The following is a 14,398-nucleotide window of genomic DNA, read 5'->3' as shown; positions in this document are numbered from 1 at the left end:
AATTATTTTCAACTTGTGAGACCTTATTTTTATTATGTATGTATTTATTTTAAGTAGTCCCCACACCCAGGGTGGAGCCCACCATGGGGCTTGAACTCACGACCCTGTGATCAAGACCTGAGCTGAGATCAAGAGTTGGGCATTTAACTGACTGAGCCACCCAGGCACCCCAAGATCTTATTTTTAAGAAAATTTATCGGGGTGCCTGGGTGGCTCAGTCGTTAAGTGCCTGCCTTCGGCTCAGGTCATGATCCCAGGGTCCTGGGATCGAGCCCCGCATCAGGCTTCCTGCTAAGCAGGAAGCCTGCTTCTCCCTCTCCCCCTGCTTGTGTTCCCTCTCTCGCTGTGTCTCTCTCTGTCAAATAAATAAATAAAAAATCTTAAAAAAAAGAAAATTTATCTTCACTATAAATTTTTTTTAAGATTTTATTTATTTGAGAGAGAGAGCGATTGTGTGCACGAGTAGGGGGAGGGGCAGAGGGACAAGCAGACTCCCTGCTGAGCCAGGAGCCCGATGCAGGGCTCAATACCATGACCCAGAGATCATGACCTGAGCCAAAGGCAGACGTTTAACTGACTGAGCCACCCAGGTGCCCCTTTACTATAAATTATCTTAAAAGATATTTTTCTTGTGGGTGCCTGGGTGGTGCACTCGGTTGAGCGTCCGACTCTTGGTGGCTCAGGTCATGGTCTCAGAGTCCTGGGATGGAGCCCGTGTCAGGCTCAAAAGCAATCCAGATTATTCTCCTGAGTCGAACTTCCAGACTCAAAGGGCCTGTTGTTTCTTCTATAGGTCTGTCTCTTAACTTCTGTAAGTACTCCATATTCAGAATGATAAAAATATGTTGTTCATAGCTTCACACCAAAAATCTGAAAGCTACCATTAGCTTCCTGTTTTCTTACTCCCTCATATTCAATTGATGACTAGGTTTCATAGATTTTTATTAAATGTCTCTTGAATTGACCTTCCCATCCCAGCTTCTTCCCCCACCATCTCATCTGAACGATTACAATGGTCTTCTGCCTCCCTGTCTTTGTTGTGTCTCCATGTGTCAGTTGTACATTGCTGCATAACAGATTATCTCAAGGTTAGCAGCTTGAAACACTGCACACTTACCCTGTCACCGTTTGAGGGTCAGGAAGCTGGTAGCAGCCTGATCGGGCGGTCTGACTCGGGGTCTCTCGTGAGCTGGCAGTGAAGCTCAGCAGCGGAGGTGGGCCTAGACTCAGGCGCTGAGTGATCTTTCAGGTTACTCACAGGATTGATGGCAGGCGTCAGTTCTTCCCTAGCTGCTCAGTTCCTCACCATGTGGGCCCCTCCGCAGAGCAGTTTACATGTGGCAGCTTGCTTTCCCCGGAGTGAGAGAGGGTACTCCCAAGACAGAGCTTGTAGTGTTTCTGCCATAGTTTTGGAAGTGACAAACCACCACACGTGTCATGTGCTATTACACAGACTGATGCTTGTACACTGTAGGAGGGAACGGTACCCGGGTATGAATACCAGGAGAGCGGGATCATCGAGGGCCGTCTTAGAGGCTGTACCTCAGAGTTAGAGGAAATCGATGATGCAGGTTTAGGAAGAACTCTTTAAAAATTCCAGTTTGTGTCATAGAAGAAGAAAATGATAGAACTTAAGTTGAAAATGAAAGTCAAGATAAAGAAGAGATCTTTGAAATAAAATAAAGAGCTAAAACATAAAAGAAGACCAAATCAGTGATTTGAAAAATAAAAGCAGAGTTCTCCCTGGATGTAGAGCAGAAACAGAGTATGGAAGATAAAATAGAAATGAAGAGATACGGAAGGTAGATCTAGAGTTGGGTAAATTTGTACCAGAAGGAGAGAACAGAAATCGTAGAGGAGAGGGTATAGTCCAGAAATACAAGGTGGAAACTCCCCAGGTGGAAACTCTTGTCCCTTCCCACCTATCCCTACAAGTCTTAATACTGAAAGTGCTAGCAAACATGCTGAGATATATCTTTAAGGAGTTTCAAAATTCCAAGGATAAATAAAATATCCTAGTTTTCTTGCAGTGAGGGAAAACCATTAACTCTCAAACAAAGCAGACTGTCCCCAACACTTTTCATTGGCCAGATTGGATGTAGGAGGTTGATGAAACATTTTCTTTAAATATTTGAAGGGAAATTATTCCAAACCTAGTATTCTCTAGTCAAGTTTGTAATCAAGTTTAAGACGAGATAAGCATATTTTCAGACAGGTAAGGATTTAGAGGATTTAAGGATCCTGCAGAAATAGGTACCCTTTCTTCTGTTACCAACATTGGTCATTAAAAAATTGAGCTTTATTAAACTAGACAGAAGGAGGTGCTCCTAAACTAGGAATCTTGATCTTAAGATGAACATAAATAGAAAATGGCAGACATGATCCATCCAAAATTATAAGAAAGTGGGAGCCAAAACATTTTAGCTCTAAAAATTGTTCCACAGAAACCAGCTAGGAAGCAGAACACGAACACAGTGCTCCAAACTGAGTTCGGTATCCTCATACAACCATTTAGGGTAATTTAAGAAATCTTGAATCAAAAATTCAAAAGCTGAGTAGAGAAATCAACAAAAGTAGGAGGAAATAAAATGAAAATTGAACTCAAAACAAATAGAAAAAGTCAAAATCATATCAGAAATTGATAATCTCAGTAGATGAAAAAACATGAAATGTTTCTTAAAAAATTAGAAAAATAAAAAATTATTCTTTAATCTGATAAAGGTCATCTGCAAGTATTCTAGCAGTAGACATCATCCCAATAGTGATACATTGGAAACCTTCTATTTAAAATTGGGACTAAGACAAATTGTCTATTTGCACACTGCATTTCCTTTTCCTCTAGATTTTGAAATTTGTTCCATGGCATGAGAAGTAGTATATTTATATTGTACATGTGGGTATATCTCGTATTTCATCCCTAATCCTACATATTTTTCTTTATTCTGGTCTTTAAGGAGTTGATCCATTTTATTGGTCTTCTCATGTAACCAAATTTAAAAAATTACTTTGATAGGGTACATCGTATCAAAACTTGTTCCATCCACCTAAGCAGAGCTTAGGTGCTAAGGAATTTATAGCCTTTAATGCATATGTTAGAAAAAAGAGGTTGGAAGTCAGTGATCTGTGCGCTCATTTCAAGAAATGAGGACAAAGCCTAGCACATTAAAACTAAGGAAAGGGGCGCCTGGGTAGCTCAGTCGTTAAGCGTCTGCCTTCGGCTCAGGTCATGATCCCAGGGTCCTGGGATCGAGCCCCGCATCGGGCTCCCTGCTCCGCGGGAAGCCTGCTTCTCCCTCTCCCACTCCCCCTGCTTGTGTTCCTTCTCTTGTTGTGTCTCTTGTCTCTCTCTGTCAAATAAATAAATAAAATCTTTAAAAAAAAAAAAAAGCTAAGGAAAGTATAAGGAAGGAAAGATAAAAGCCAAAATTTATGAAATACAAAATAACTGTGCAATAGAGAAAAGGAAAAGGCAAAAATTAGTTCTTTGGGAAGAATAATATTCAATTTATTTTCATTATCAGATCCATAATTTGCTTTTTTTTTTTTTTAAGTGGGCTCCATGCTGGGTATGGAGCCCATTGCAGGACTTGAACTCACAACCCTGAGAGCAAGAGTTGGACACTTAACTGACTGAGCCACCCAGGCGCCCCCATGATTTGTTTCTTTATTAATGTCTTCTTTCTGGTTACTTTGAATTATTTTTTTTCTGGTTTTTTTTTTTAAGATGAATTCTTAGTTCTTTTATCTTTTTATTTCAAATGAGAGCATTCAAGCCTATACTTTTTTTTTCTTAATACTGCTTTTATTGTTACCATAGGTTTTACAGTATGAAATGTTTTCCTTTTTATTGCTCTCTCGGTTGTTAGTAAATTTTTTAAAATAATCCATGCATTATCCAGGGACTTACTTTCTAATAATGATGTCTTTTTTGATCACTTACTTACTTACTTACAGATTATGATCAGAGAAATAGCCTATAAAAATATCTTTAAAAAATTTATATGGGTGCATATGCTCTTAGGAAAAAAAATTCTTTTTTTTCTTTTTTAAAGATTTCATTTTTAAGTGATCTCTGTACCCAATGTGGGGCTTGAACTCACAACCCTGAGAGTAAGAGTTGCATGCTCCACCCACTGAGCAAGCTAGGCGCCCCGAAAAAATTATCTTTTTGATGGTTGTAATGAGAATCTCTAATAAATTTTATTTATTGATTGTATTTTTAAATTCCTCTTTGTCCTTAATTTTTTTTTGGTCTAGATTTTCAAATGTTAAGAGATCTTGGGATAGACACTGCTGACTAGCTAAGCCACACCCATTCCTGGTTTTATGTGCCTTGTGTACTTCCCATGCGGCTGCATATTGTAATATTCACTTCTTCAGGTTCCCTTGCTGTTTGGGTCACCATGTGACGCAGTTCCAGCAAATAGGTTTACAGGAAGGCTTCTGAGAAAGGTTTTGCTTTTCAGATGAATTAAACTAATGTACCTAGCGCAGTCCTCCTTTTCCACCTTTAAACCCTCACAGGGATAAGAGGTGCTAAAGTGGCACAGTGGAGAGAGAAAGATGCTTTTCTCAGTCTCTGACCAGACACCAGCAGCTGTCTACCTCTAGACTTCTGTCTACGTTATTTACGAAAAATAACGTAATAATCGGAGCCACTGTTAATTGAATTTAATGTTTTAGCTAAATGCAGGATGTTTTAAGTATTCCATTGTATTTGTATCAAGTTCTTTCATTCCTAATTATTTTGTTATATTTTGATACGTATATATATATATTTGATATGTATATGTGTCAAAAGTAACACAAAAATACTGTAAATAGTTGGATATATCTTCATAAATAATGCTTTTTATCGTTACACAATATTTCTTTTCTCTAGTTCTTTTAACCTTAAATTCCTCTTTAGATAATATTAATATTGCCACCCTGCTTTATTTGGTTTGTGTTTGCCTGGTATCTCTTAAGACATACTGTCTTTTTTTTTTTTCCTTAAAAAATTTTTTTTGGTAAATTGTACATTACATAAAATGTACCACTTGAACCAATTCAGTGGTATTTTACAATTCATTGGCACTGAGTACATTCACAATGTTGTGCCAACATCAACATTATCCGTCTTTTAGAACGTCTTCATCATCCCACACAGAAGATCAGAGCTCTTTGCCTCTATGAATTTGCCTATTCCAAGTTCCTTGTATAAGGGAAATCATAACACTGTCCTTTTGAAGGACATACTGTCTTCTAATGGGATAATTTACTGAGTTCCTATTTAATGTTACAACTGATATTCTTGTTTTATTGCTTCTCTAAATTTATCAGTTAGTAGCTAATCTTGTTTCTTCATTTTTTGTTTATTTTTGTTAATTTGAAAGTTCACTTCCATTAGTGGTTACATTCCTATTTCTCACTCTCCATCGGAAGCATATAGTGTTACTATTAATCAAAAGCAAAATACCTGTTTTTTATACCGGGGTCACACTTTCTCTTTTACTTTCTTTGTACCCAAGGAAGTTGAAACCTTTGGACTACTTCTTACCTCTTGCCCTTCTCTCTATTGCCTTAAAACCTTTGAAAAACCTTTACTTTGTCCCTTTCACACCCACCCCCCTCCCTGATTTTTCTATACAGTTAAGTAGTTAAAATGAATTTTGCTTACAACATGTCCTTTTTTTAAAAGCACTTTGGTTGGGGCGCCTGGGTGGCTCAGTCGGTTAAGCGTCTGCCTTAGGCTCAGGTCATGATCTCGGGGTCCTGGGATCGAGCCCCACATCAGGCTCCCTGCTCAGCATGAGCCTGCTCTTCCCTCTGCCCTTCCCCCTGCTTGTGCGTGCTTGCTCGCTCTGTCTGGTGCTCTATCTCACTTTCTCAAATAAAATCTTTAAAAAAAACTAAATAAAAGCACTTTGGTTATATATTCCAAGAGAATGTATTCTTTTTTTTTTTAAACATTTTATTTATTTATTTTGACAGCGAGCGAGCGAGAGGGAACACGAGCAGGGGGAGTGGGAGAGGGAGAGTACACAATTTTGTACTCATACTGCTACTTTATAAAATACCCTTTCTCTACCCACCTCACACCTTTGCCTGGCAAACTCCTACTTGTTCTTTGAGATTAAGCTCAGGAAACCAACTCGTTCAGGGAGCCTTCCTGAGCCACCCACACGCCCATTAGATACAATTTCTATGAAGTTCAGAAATACTCGTAGTCTGTTGTAAAACTTGAAAAATAATAACAGATTCAGTCTTGGTTACTTCTGGGGAGGGTGGAAGAGAGTAGGATTAGGGAGAGGAACTTAGAGGTATTACCATAGGGTATTTATTAACCCACTAATATATGGTATTACCATAATCCATTCCTCAGGTATATTATTATAAAATTTTTCAAAATGCGTGTTAAGATTGACCAGGAGACTTGATGAGGTCTTTTGTGTGTTGATGTGTATTGTGTTTTGAATAAGAATGGGTGTATTGAGGGCGTTCTTTCCTGATGTAGCAACACTTAGGAGTACCTGGAGTTTGAGAAAAGGGGGCTGGAGAAGATGTGCTAAATCAATCACAAGTTTAACTTTTTGGGTGAGATTAATCCCGCATTCTTAACCACACCGTTCCCTCTTGCCTTATGAGAGCCAAGCCACATTTTAGCCCTTCTGACGTGTATACCCAGCAATAACTTTGAGTATGGCATGGATTATTAGTGTAGTCCTATTTCAAGGTGGCATTGGACTCCTCTGATGCATGAATTTTGCCCCCAAACTCCCAAAAGCATTAGCAGACTTTCTGAGAACTGCCTAAGGCTCTTTGTACCCTACCGTCCTTTCTCTTCTTCCCAACAAGGATCAGACTGGTTTTGTGGGCTTCCCGTAGCAAACTTCCCATTTTCCCTCACCTCCATTTCCCTCCATAAATCTCTTGCATGTCTAATCCCCTCTGCTTCTGGGAAGACCTACACTCACCCAAGTCACTCTGCCTGGCACGTGGTGAGCGGTCAATTCCTGTTTTTGTTAAAGTAAACGAAGTGAGAGGTGATGGTGATTGTGACTCTGGTAGTCGTAATGGATGCACATGTCCAAACTGGAGAGCCATTTAGGGGGTGGATACAATAGCACTGTGAGTGAATGTAGTACGGGGCTAAAGAAGGGTTAGTTTGTCACATTTCTTGCTTACCACTCCCCACTTCACGCGCTGACCACATTGATTTGCTTATATTCACTGCCAGCACCACAGCGACCCACAATTTTGTACTCACACTGCTACTTCTTCATAAAATATCCTTTCCTTACCCCCTCACACCTTTGCCTGGCAAAGTCCTACTTGTTCTTTGAGATTAAGCTCAGGAAACCAACTCTTTCAGGGAGCCTTCCTGTCCCTCGCTACCTCTCAGCTTCTCCCTTTGGCTCTCACCCTCTTCTGGGTTCCTGAACCATCTTGTGTTTATATGCACAGTAGTACACATACTGAATTATATCAGCCTATTTTGTATCAGTTTCTTCTTTTAGCCTCTGGATTCCTTCAGTTATGAGGTGAGATTGCAGAGGGGTCAGTTACCCATTTCACAGTTTATGCAAAGATCAGTGGGAAACCATTGGAGGTTTTACATATGGAGCTAATATGATGTGATTTGTTTCAGAGACTCACTTTGGCTACTGTTTGTGGAATGGTTGGTTTGGAGAAGTGCAGGAGTAAGTTTGGGGAAATGGTTTTGTGTGTCTTCTGGAGCCCACCTGCCTGGGTCCACTGTACACTAGCCCTGTGGTCCTGGGTCCACCGTATACTAGCTTTGTAATCTTAGAGGTGTACCTTTGTTTGCCTCAGTCTCTCCATCTGTAAAATGGTGATAAAAATAGTACTACCTTGGGGCACCTGGGTGACTCAGTCATTAGGCGTCTGCCTTTGGCTCAGGTCATGGTCCCAGGGTCCTGAGATCGAGCCCCACATCAGGCTCCCTGCTCAGTGGGAAGCCTGCTTCTCCCTCTCCCACTCCCCCTGCTTGTGTTCCCTCTCTCGCTGTCTCTCTCTCTCTGTCAAATAAATAAATAAAATCTTTAAAAAAAAAAAAAAAAAAGTACTACCTTCAGAGTTGCGGTGAAGGTTAAATGAATTAAAACAGCTTAGAATAGTAATTGGTGCATAGTAAGCAATCAGATGTTACGGATTATGTTGTTATTCAGCAAATATTTATGTGTTCGCTGCATACTAGGAAGTGAGCTAGATACCACTCTTAAGCTGAAAGCTAAATTTAACAGGTGACAAAAGCAAGTTAAAATTAACAATATACAGACAGAACATTGAGTTACAGTGATGTCCCTGAGAATCTGGATATAAAACAAACTATTTGGCCATTGTTATAATGTTACAATTCTGGAGATCTCGTATTTTGATCTCTTTGACATTTTTTATAGCAGGGGCCCCGTTAGGTACTACATGAGTCACTGGGGAACATTTTTTGAATAAAAGAATCCTCGATAATAAGACTCTATCCTTTTGTTAGGAGTTTACCTACTCTATAACTTGGTAATTGAGAAATTAATTTTTGAACATGTTGTATTACTATTAAATAAATATACTGTCAGCTTTATAAGTTCAGAGTTTTTGTATACCAGTTTAGGAGAGCTTTTGTTTTTGTTTTGTTTTAATTAAACAAAGGAGATACAGTGGTAATTCATGTGTAAATATAATGAATATATGGGGGAAGCTAAGAGACTTGCTGGTATTTAAATGACTAATTTTTTTAAAGAGATAGAATAGTTTACATATATTGTGGTAAAGAATTAAAATAATTTATACTTTACATGAAAAAATTGATAATGGTTAACCATGGGGTGTGGGATTTAAAGATGGGAGCATGCTTTTATAATTAAAGATAAACAGTAAGTAGCAGAGATTTAAGGAGGAAAACAATGACAAAGAAAGTAAAATAAAAGTAGAAACAAATATGTGTGTATGTTAGATAACTTACAAAGAATTTGTGGTTCTTATGAATGGATTCATCCACCCTCAGCTGGGTGTAGCATGGTCCATGGAAACTGTATTCACACAGAACTTGATGTGAGTTTTGTCTTTGTTCTTGTTCTAGTATTCATGTTTGTTTACCTGCTTTATTTTTACAGGGATGTGCATGCAGTCTGTCTCTGGGATGATAAAGGTCCAGCAAAAATTCATCAGGCTTTAAAAGAAGATATTCTTGAGTTTATCAAGCAAGCACAGGCAGTAAGTTCTGCATCTTTAGATTAAGTTTATTTTAAGGTTTAGAAAATATTGTATTTTCTGATGTAGGACTCCCAGAGATAATTTTAAAATATCACATTGACTTTTGACATTTGCTGATTAAAGTTTTTTAAAATTTATTTATTTAATCAATCTCTACAGACCCAGCATGGGGCTGTAGCTCACAACCCCGAGATCAAGAGCTACAAGCTCTGCTGACTGAACCAGCCAGGCGCCCCATGTTCACTAAATTTTTTAATGAGCTGATTGTTATTGGTTGTTTATTCCCCCTTAGTGACATTTTTGTCAAGACAGTACATCATTATCCTCAATTAAAAGTGCTGTTTCTATATATATTCTTTTTCTATATATGATCTTCAATATCTTAAGTACCTGATTGTTATATATTTAATTGAAGTCAAGTACCTGATTGTTACATATTTAATTCTGCTGATAGCCACCACCATGATGTTAAAAGATTCATGTCACATGGGGCATTACTTACAGAATGAAATGTTTTGATATCACCATTAATTCTGTCATCTTGATAAATGATTTTTTAAAAAAGATTTTATTTATTTATTAGAGAGAGGGAAAGAGGGGGAGAGAGAGAATCTCAAGCAGACTCTGTGCTGAGTGCAGAGCCCGACACAGGGCTCAATCTCAAGACCCTGAGATCACAAGTCAAGGTGAAACCAAGAGTCAGATGTTCAAAAAACTGAGCCACCCAGGCGCCCCCTGATAAATAATTTTTGGAAAAGTATTACAGTTTTGGGGCACCTGGGTGGCTCAGTCGGTTAAGCGTTTGCCTTTGGCTCAGGTCATGATCCCAGGGTCTTGGGATGGAGGCCCACTTCAGGCTCCCCGCTCAGTGGGAAGTCTGTCCCTCTGCCCTCCCCCCCCCATGCTCTCTTGCATGCGCTCTCTTTTTTTTTTTTAAAGATTTTATTTATTTATTTGACAGAGAGAGACACAGCGAGAGAGGGAACACAAGCAGGGGGAGTGGGAGAGGGAGAAGCAGGATTCCTGCGACCACTGGCGACCACTCATCTTCTTTGTTTCCATGCATTTGTTTGTTGTGTGCATTTCCTATAAATGGGATCATGCAATATGTGACCTTTTATGACTGGCTTCTTTCATTGACGATAATGTTTTCAAGGTTCAACTACATTGTAGTATTTATCCGTATTGCATTTCATTTTATGGCTGAATAATATTCCATAGTATGGCTGTACAACATTTTTTTTTAATCTATTCATCATCGGTGGACATTTGGGTTGTTACTCCTTTTTGTCTGTTTTGAATAATGCTGCTAGGAACATTTGTGTGTAAGTTTTTTTTTTTAATTGGGGTGTAATTGTCATATAATATTAGTTTTAGGTGAACAACATAATGATTTGGTATTTGTATATATTATGAAATGGTCACCGCAGTAAGTCTAGTTAACATCCAACACCACACATAGTTACAGAATTTTTTTTCTTGTGATGAGAACTTTTAAAATCTCTTATCAACTTTCTAATATTCACTACAGTATTGTTAACTGTTGTTGCCATCCATATGCTACATTGCTTCTTCCTCAGTCTTACTTATTTTATAACTGGAAATTTGTACCTTTTGACTCTCTTGCCCATTTGTGCCCCACCCAGCACTCCATACCTCTTGCAACTACCAGTCTGTTCTCTGTATCAGTGAGCTTGGGTTTTTTGTTTTTGTTTTAAATTCCACGTGTAAGTGAAATCATACTTATCTTTTGCTGTCTTATTTCACTTAGCATAATGCCCTCAAGATCTATCTTTGTTATTGCAAATGGCAAGATTTCATTTTTTTTCTAATGGTTGAGTAATAGTCCATTGTGTATACATACCACATTTTCTTTATCTTACTTATCTATCAGTCGATCCTTAGGTTGTTTCTATAACTTGGCTATCGTAAATAATGCCTCAGTGTACATGAGAGTGCATATGTCTTTTCGAGTTAGTATTTTGTTTTCTTCACATAAATACCCACATGTGGAATTGCTGGGTCATATGGTAGTTCTGTTTTTAATTTTTCAAGTAACGTCCATACTGTTTTCCACAGCAGCTGCACCATTTTACTTCCCACAGGGTTTCCCTCTTCACAACATCCTGGCCAACACTTGTTCTTTCTTGCCTTCTTGATACTAGCCATTCTGACAGGTGTGAGGTGAGAGCTCACGTGGGTTTGATGTGCATTTCCCCAATGATGAGTGACATTGAGCACCTTTTCATGTGTCTGTTGGCCCTCTGTGTGTCTTCTTTGGAAAACGTCTGTGCAGATCTTCTGCCCGTTTTTCAGTCGCATTGTTTATGTTTTGCTCCTGAGTTGTAGGAGTTCTTTGTCTGTGTTGGGTGTTAGCTCCTCGTCAGATCCGTGACGTGCAGTGATTGTCTCCCTTTACCAGGTTGTCTTCATCACATTCGTGGGCCCCTTTGCTGTGCTGTGGTTCTGGAGTTGGAGGTGGTCCACTTGTCTGTTTTTGCTTTTGTTGCTTTTGGTACCATATTCAAAAAAATCATCGCCATGACCAATGTTAAGGAGCTCACGTAAGCCTGGGTTTTCTTCTAGGAGTCTTATGGTTTCAGGTGTTAGGGTCAAGTCTTTAATCCATTTTGAGTTAACTTTTGCGTATTGTGCAGGATAGTGGTGCGGTTTCATTCTTTTGCACGCGGCCGTCCTGTTTTCCCAGCACCGTTTATTGAAGAGACCGTCCATCCCCGTTGTATATTCTTGGCTCCTTTGTTGTGAACTAACTGACCATATGCGTGTGGGTTTGTTTCTGGGCTCTCTGTTCTGTTCCACTGATCTCTGTGTCTGTTTTGATGACGATGGAGCTCTGTAACATAGTTTGCCATCAGGAAGGTGATGCTCCAGCTTTGTTGTTCTTTCTTAAGATCGCTTTGATTGTTCTGGGTCTTCTGTGGTTCTCTCCAAGTTGTAGGTTTGGTGGTTCTTTTTCTGTGGAAAATGCCATTGGACTTTTGATTGAGATTGCATTGAGTTTGTATGTTTTTGGTAGTGTGGACATTTTAATGCTATTATTCTTCCATTCTGTGAGCAGCGAATATCTTTCCATGTATTTGTGTCTTCTGTTTGTTTCATCCGTGCCTTACAGTTTTCAGTGTACAGGTCTTTCACCTCCTTGGTTAAGTTTATTCCTAGGTATTCCTGGGATCTGTTCCAGGGATACAAGATTGGTTAGTTCAACATCCACAAGCAAACCTTTGTGAAACACCACATTAACAAAATAAAGTATAAAATCGTTTGATCATCTCAGATAGATGCAGAAAAAGCATTTGACAAAATGCAACATCTATTTATGATTAAAACTCCTAAAAGGTTGGTATAAAGGGAATGTATCTCAACATAACAAAGGCACTATAGGACAGACCCACAGCTAAAATCACATTCAATGGAGAAAAGCTGAGAGCTTTTCCTCTCAGATCAGGAACAGGACAGAAATGCTACTTCTCACCACTTTGGTGCAGCATAGACTGGTAGTCAGACAAGAAAAAGAGATAAAAGGCATCCAAGTCAAAAAGGAAGAAGTTAAAAAAATAAAAAGTAAAACCGTCACTATTTGCAGATAACATAATACAGAGAAAACCATGAAGATTCTAACAAAAAACTGTCAGAACAGACGAATTTAGTAAAGACGCATGATACAAAATCAATATACAAAAATAAATCTATTCCGTTTCTATATGCTTAAAACTATCAGTAAGAGAAAGTTAAAAACCAATCCCATTTAAAATTGCATCACAAAGAATAAAATATGGGCACCTGGGTGGCTCAGTTAAAACGTCTGTCTTGGGCTTGGGTCATGATCCCAAGGTCCTGGGATTGAGCCCTGCTTTGGGCTCCCTGCTCCCAGCTCTTGTTTTCGCTCTCAAATAAATAAAATCTTAAAAAAAAGAAAAAAAAGAGTTGCATGCTCTACCACCTGAGCTAGCCAGGAACCCCAGTCCTTTATATTTCTGTGTTATCAGCTGTAATGTCTCCTGTTTCATTTGTGATATTGTTTGAGTCCTCTTTTTTTCTTGGTGACTGTGCATAGGTTTTTCATGAACTTTTTTTGGGACATAGATATTTATAGCAGCATTTTTCATGATAGCCAATGGGTGGAAACAACCCGAATGTCCATAAATGGACAAAATAGATAAACTAAATGTGGTGTATCTATAAAATGGTATAGTGTTCAGCCATAAAAGGAATAAAGTATTGATACATCCTAGGACTTGGGGGTCCCTTGAAACTGTTAAATGAAAGAAGTCAATTATAAATGTCTACGTATTATGGGGCGCCTGGGTGGCTCAGTCGGTTAAGCTTCTGATTCTTGACCTCAGCTCAGGTCTTGATCTCAGGGTCATGAGTTCAGGCCCCATGTTGGGGGCCCTGGGTGGCTCAGTCAGGTGGACTGAGTCCAGCTCTTGGTTTCAGCTAGGGTTGTGGTCTTGGGGTGGTAGGATCGAGCCCTGTATAGGGCTCTGCACTACGTGTGTGGTCTGCTGTGTATTCTCTCTCTCCCTCTGCCCCCCCACTCGTGCACGTGTTCCCTCCCTCATTTGCACGCCCTGTCTCAAGAATAAATAAAATCTCTGGGCGCCTGGGTGGCTCAGTGGGTTAAGCGACTGCCTTCGGCTCAGGTCATGATCCCAGAGTCCTGGGATCGAGTCCCACATCAGGCTCCCAGCTCAGCGGGGAGCCTGCTTCTCCCTCTGACCCTCTCCCCTCTCATGCTGTTTCTCTCTCTCTCTCTCAAATAAATAAATAAATAAAATCTTAAAAAAAAAAAAAAAAAAAAAAAAAAGAATAAATAAAATCTTTAAAAAAATAAATGTCTACATATTGCATGTTTCCATTCATATAAAAGTCTGGAACAAGTGAGTATATAGACACTGAAAGTAAATTAGTGGTTGCTTAGGGTTGGGGAAGGGATGGATGGGAATGGTAGTTAGGGGAGGATAAAAAGGTGATAGCTTAAGGATATAGGGTGTTAAGGTTTTTTTGTTTTTTTTTTTTTAAAGATTTTATTTATTTATTTGAGACAGAGAGAATGAGAGAGAGAGAGCACATGAGAGGGGTGAGGGTCATAGGGAGAAGCAGGCTCCCTGCCGAGCAGGGAGCCCGACGCGGGACTCGATCCAGGGACTCCAGGATCATGACCTGA

General features: G+C 39.3%; 1 protein-coding gene across 3 annotated transcripts in view; it reads left to right on the top strand.

Moving 5' to 3' along the window:
- Positions 1 to 14,398, top strand: part of CUL5 (cullin 5) — a 93,054-nt gene that overhangs the window by 24,620 nt on the left and 54,036 nt on the right. For all 3 annotated transcript variants that reach the window (XM_078059058.1, XM_078059056.1, XM_078059057.1), the window contains one exon: positions 9,111 to 9,210. Coding sequence is in view for 2 of the 3 variants with exons in the window: in XM_078059056.1 (XP_077915182.1) it covers positions 9,111 to 9,210 (100 nt within the window). In the remaining variant the exon portion in view is untranslated. The remainder of the gene's footprint in view (positions 1 to 9,110; positions 9,211 to 14,398) is intronic.

The sequence above is a fragment of the Halichoerus grypus genome, chromosome 11 (genome assembly GCF_964656455.1).
Source record: "Halichoerus grypus chromosome 11, mHalGry1.hap1.1, whole genome shotgun sequence".
In the NCBI taxonomy this organism is placed as follows: domain Eukaryota; kingdom Metazoa; phylum Chordata; class Mammalia; order Carnivora; family Phocidae; genus Halichoerus; species Halichoerus grypus.
The sequence above is the reverse complement of the archived record's forward strand: the minus strand, read 5'-3'. Positions and strand labels throughout refer to the sequence as shown.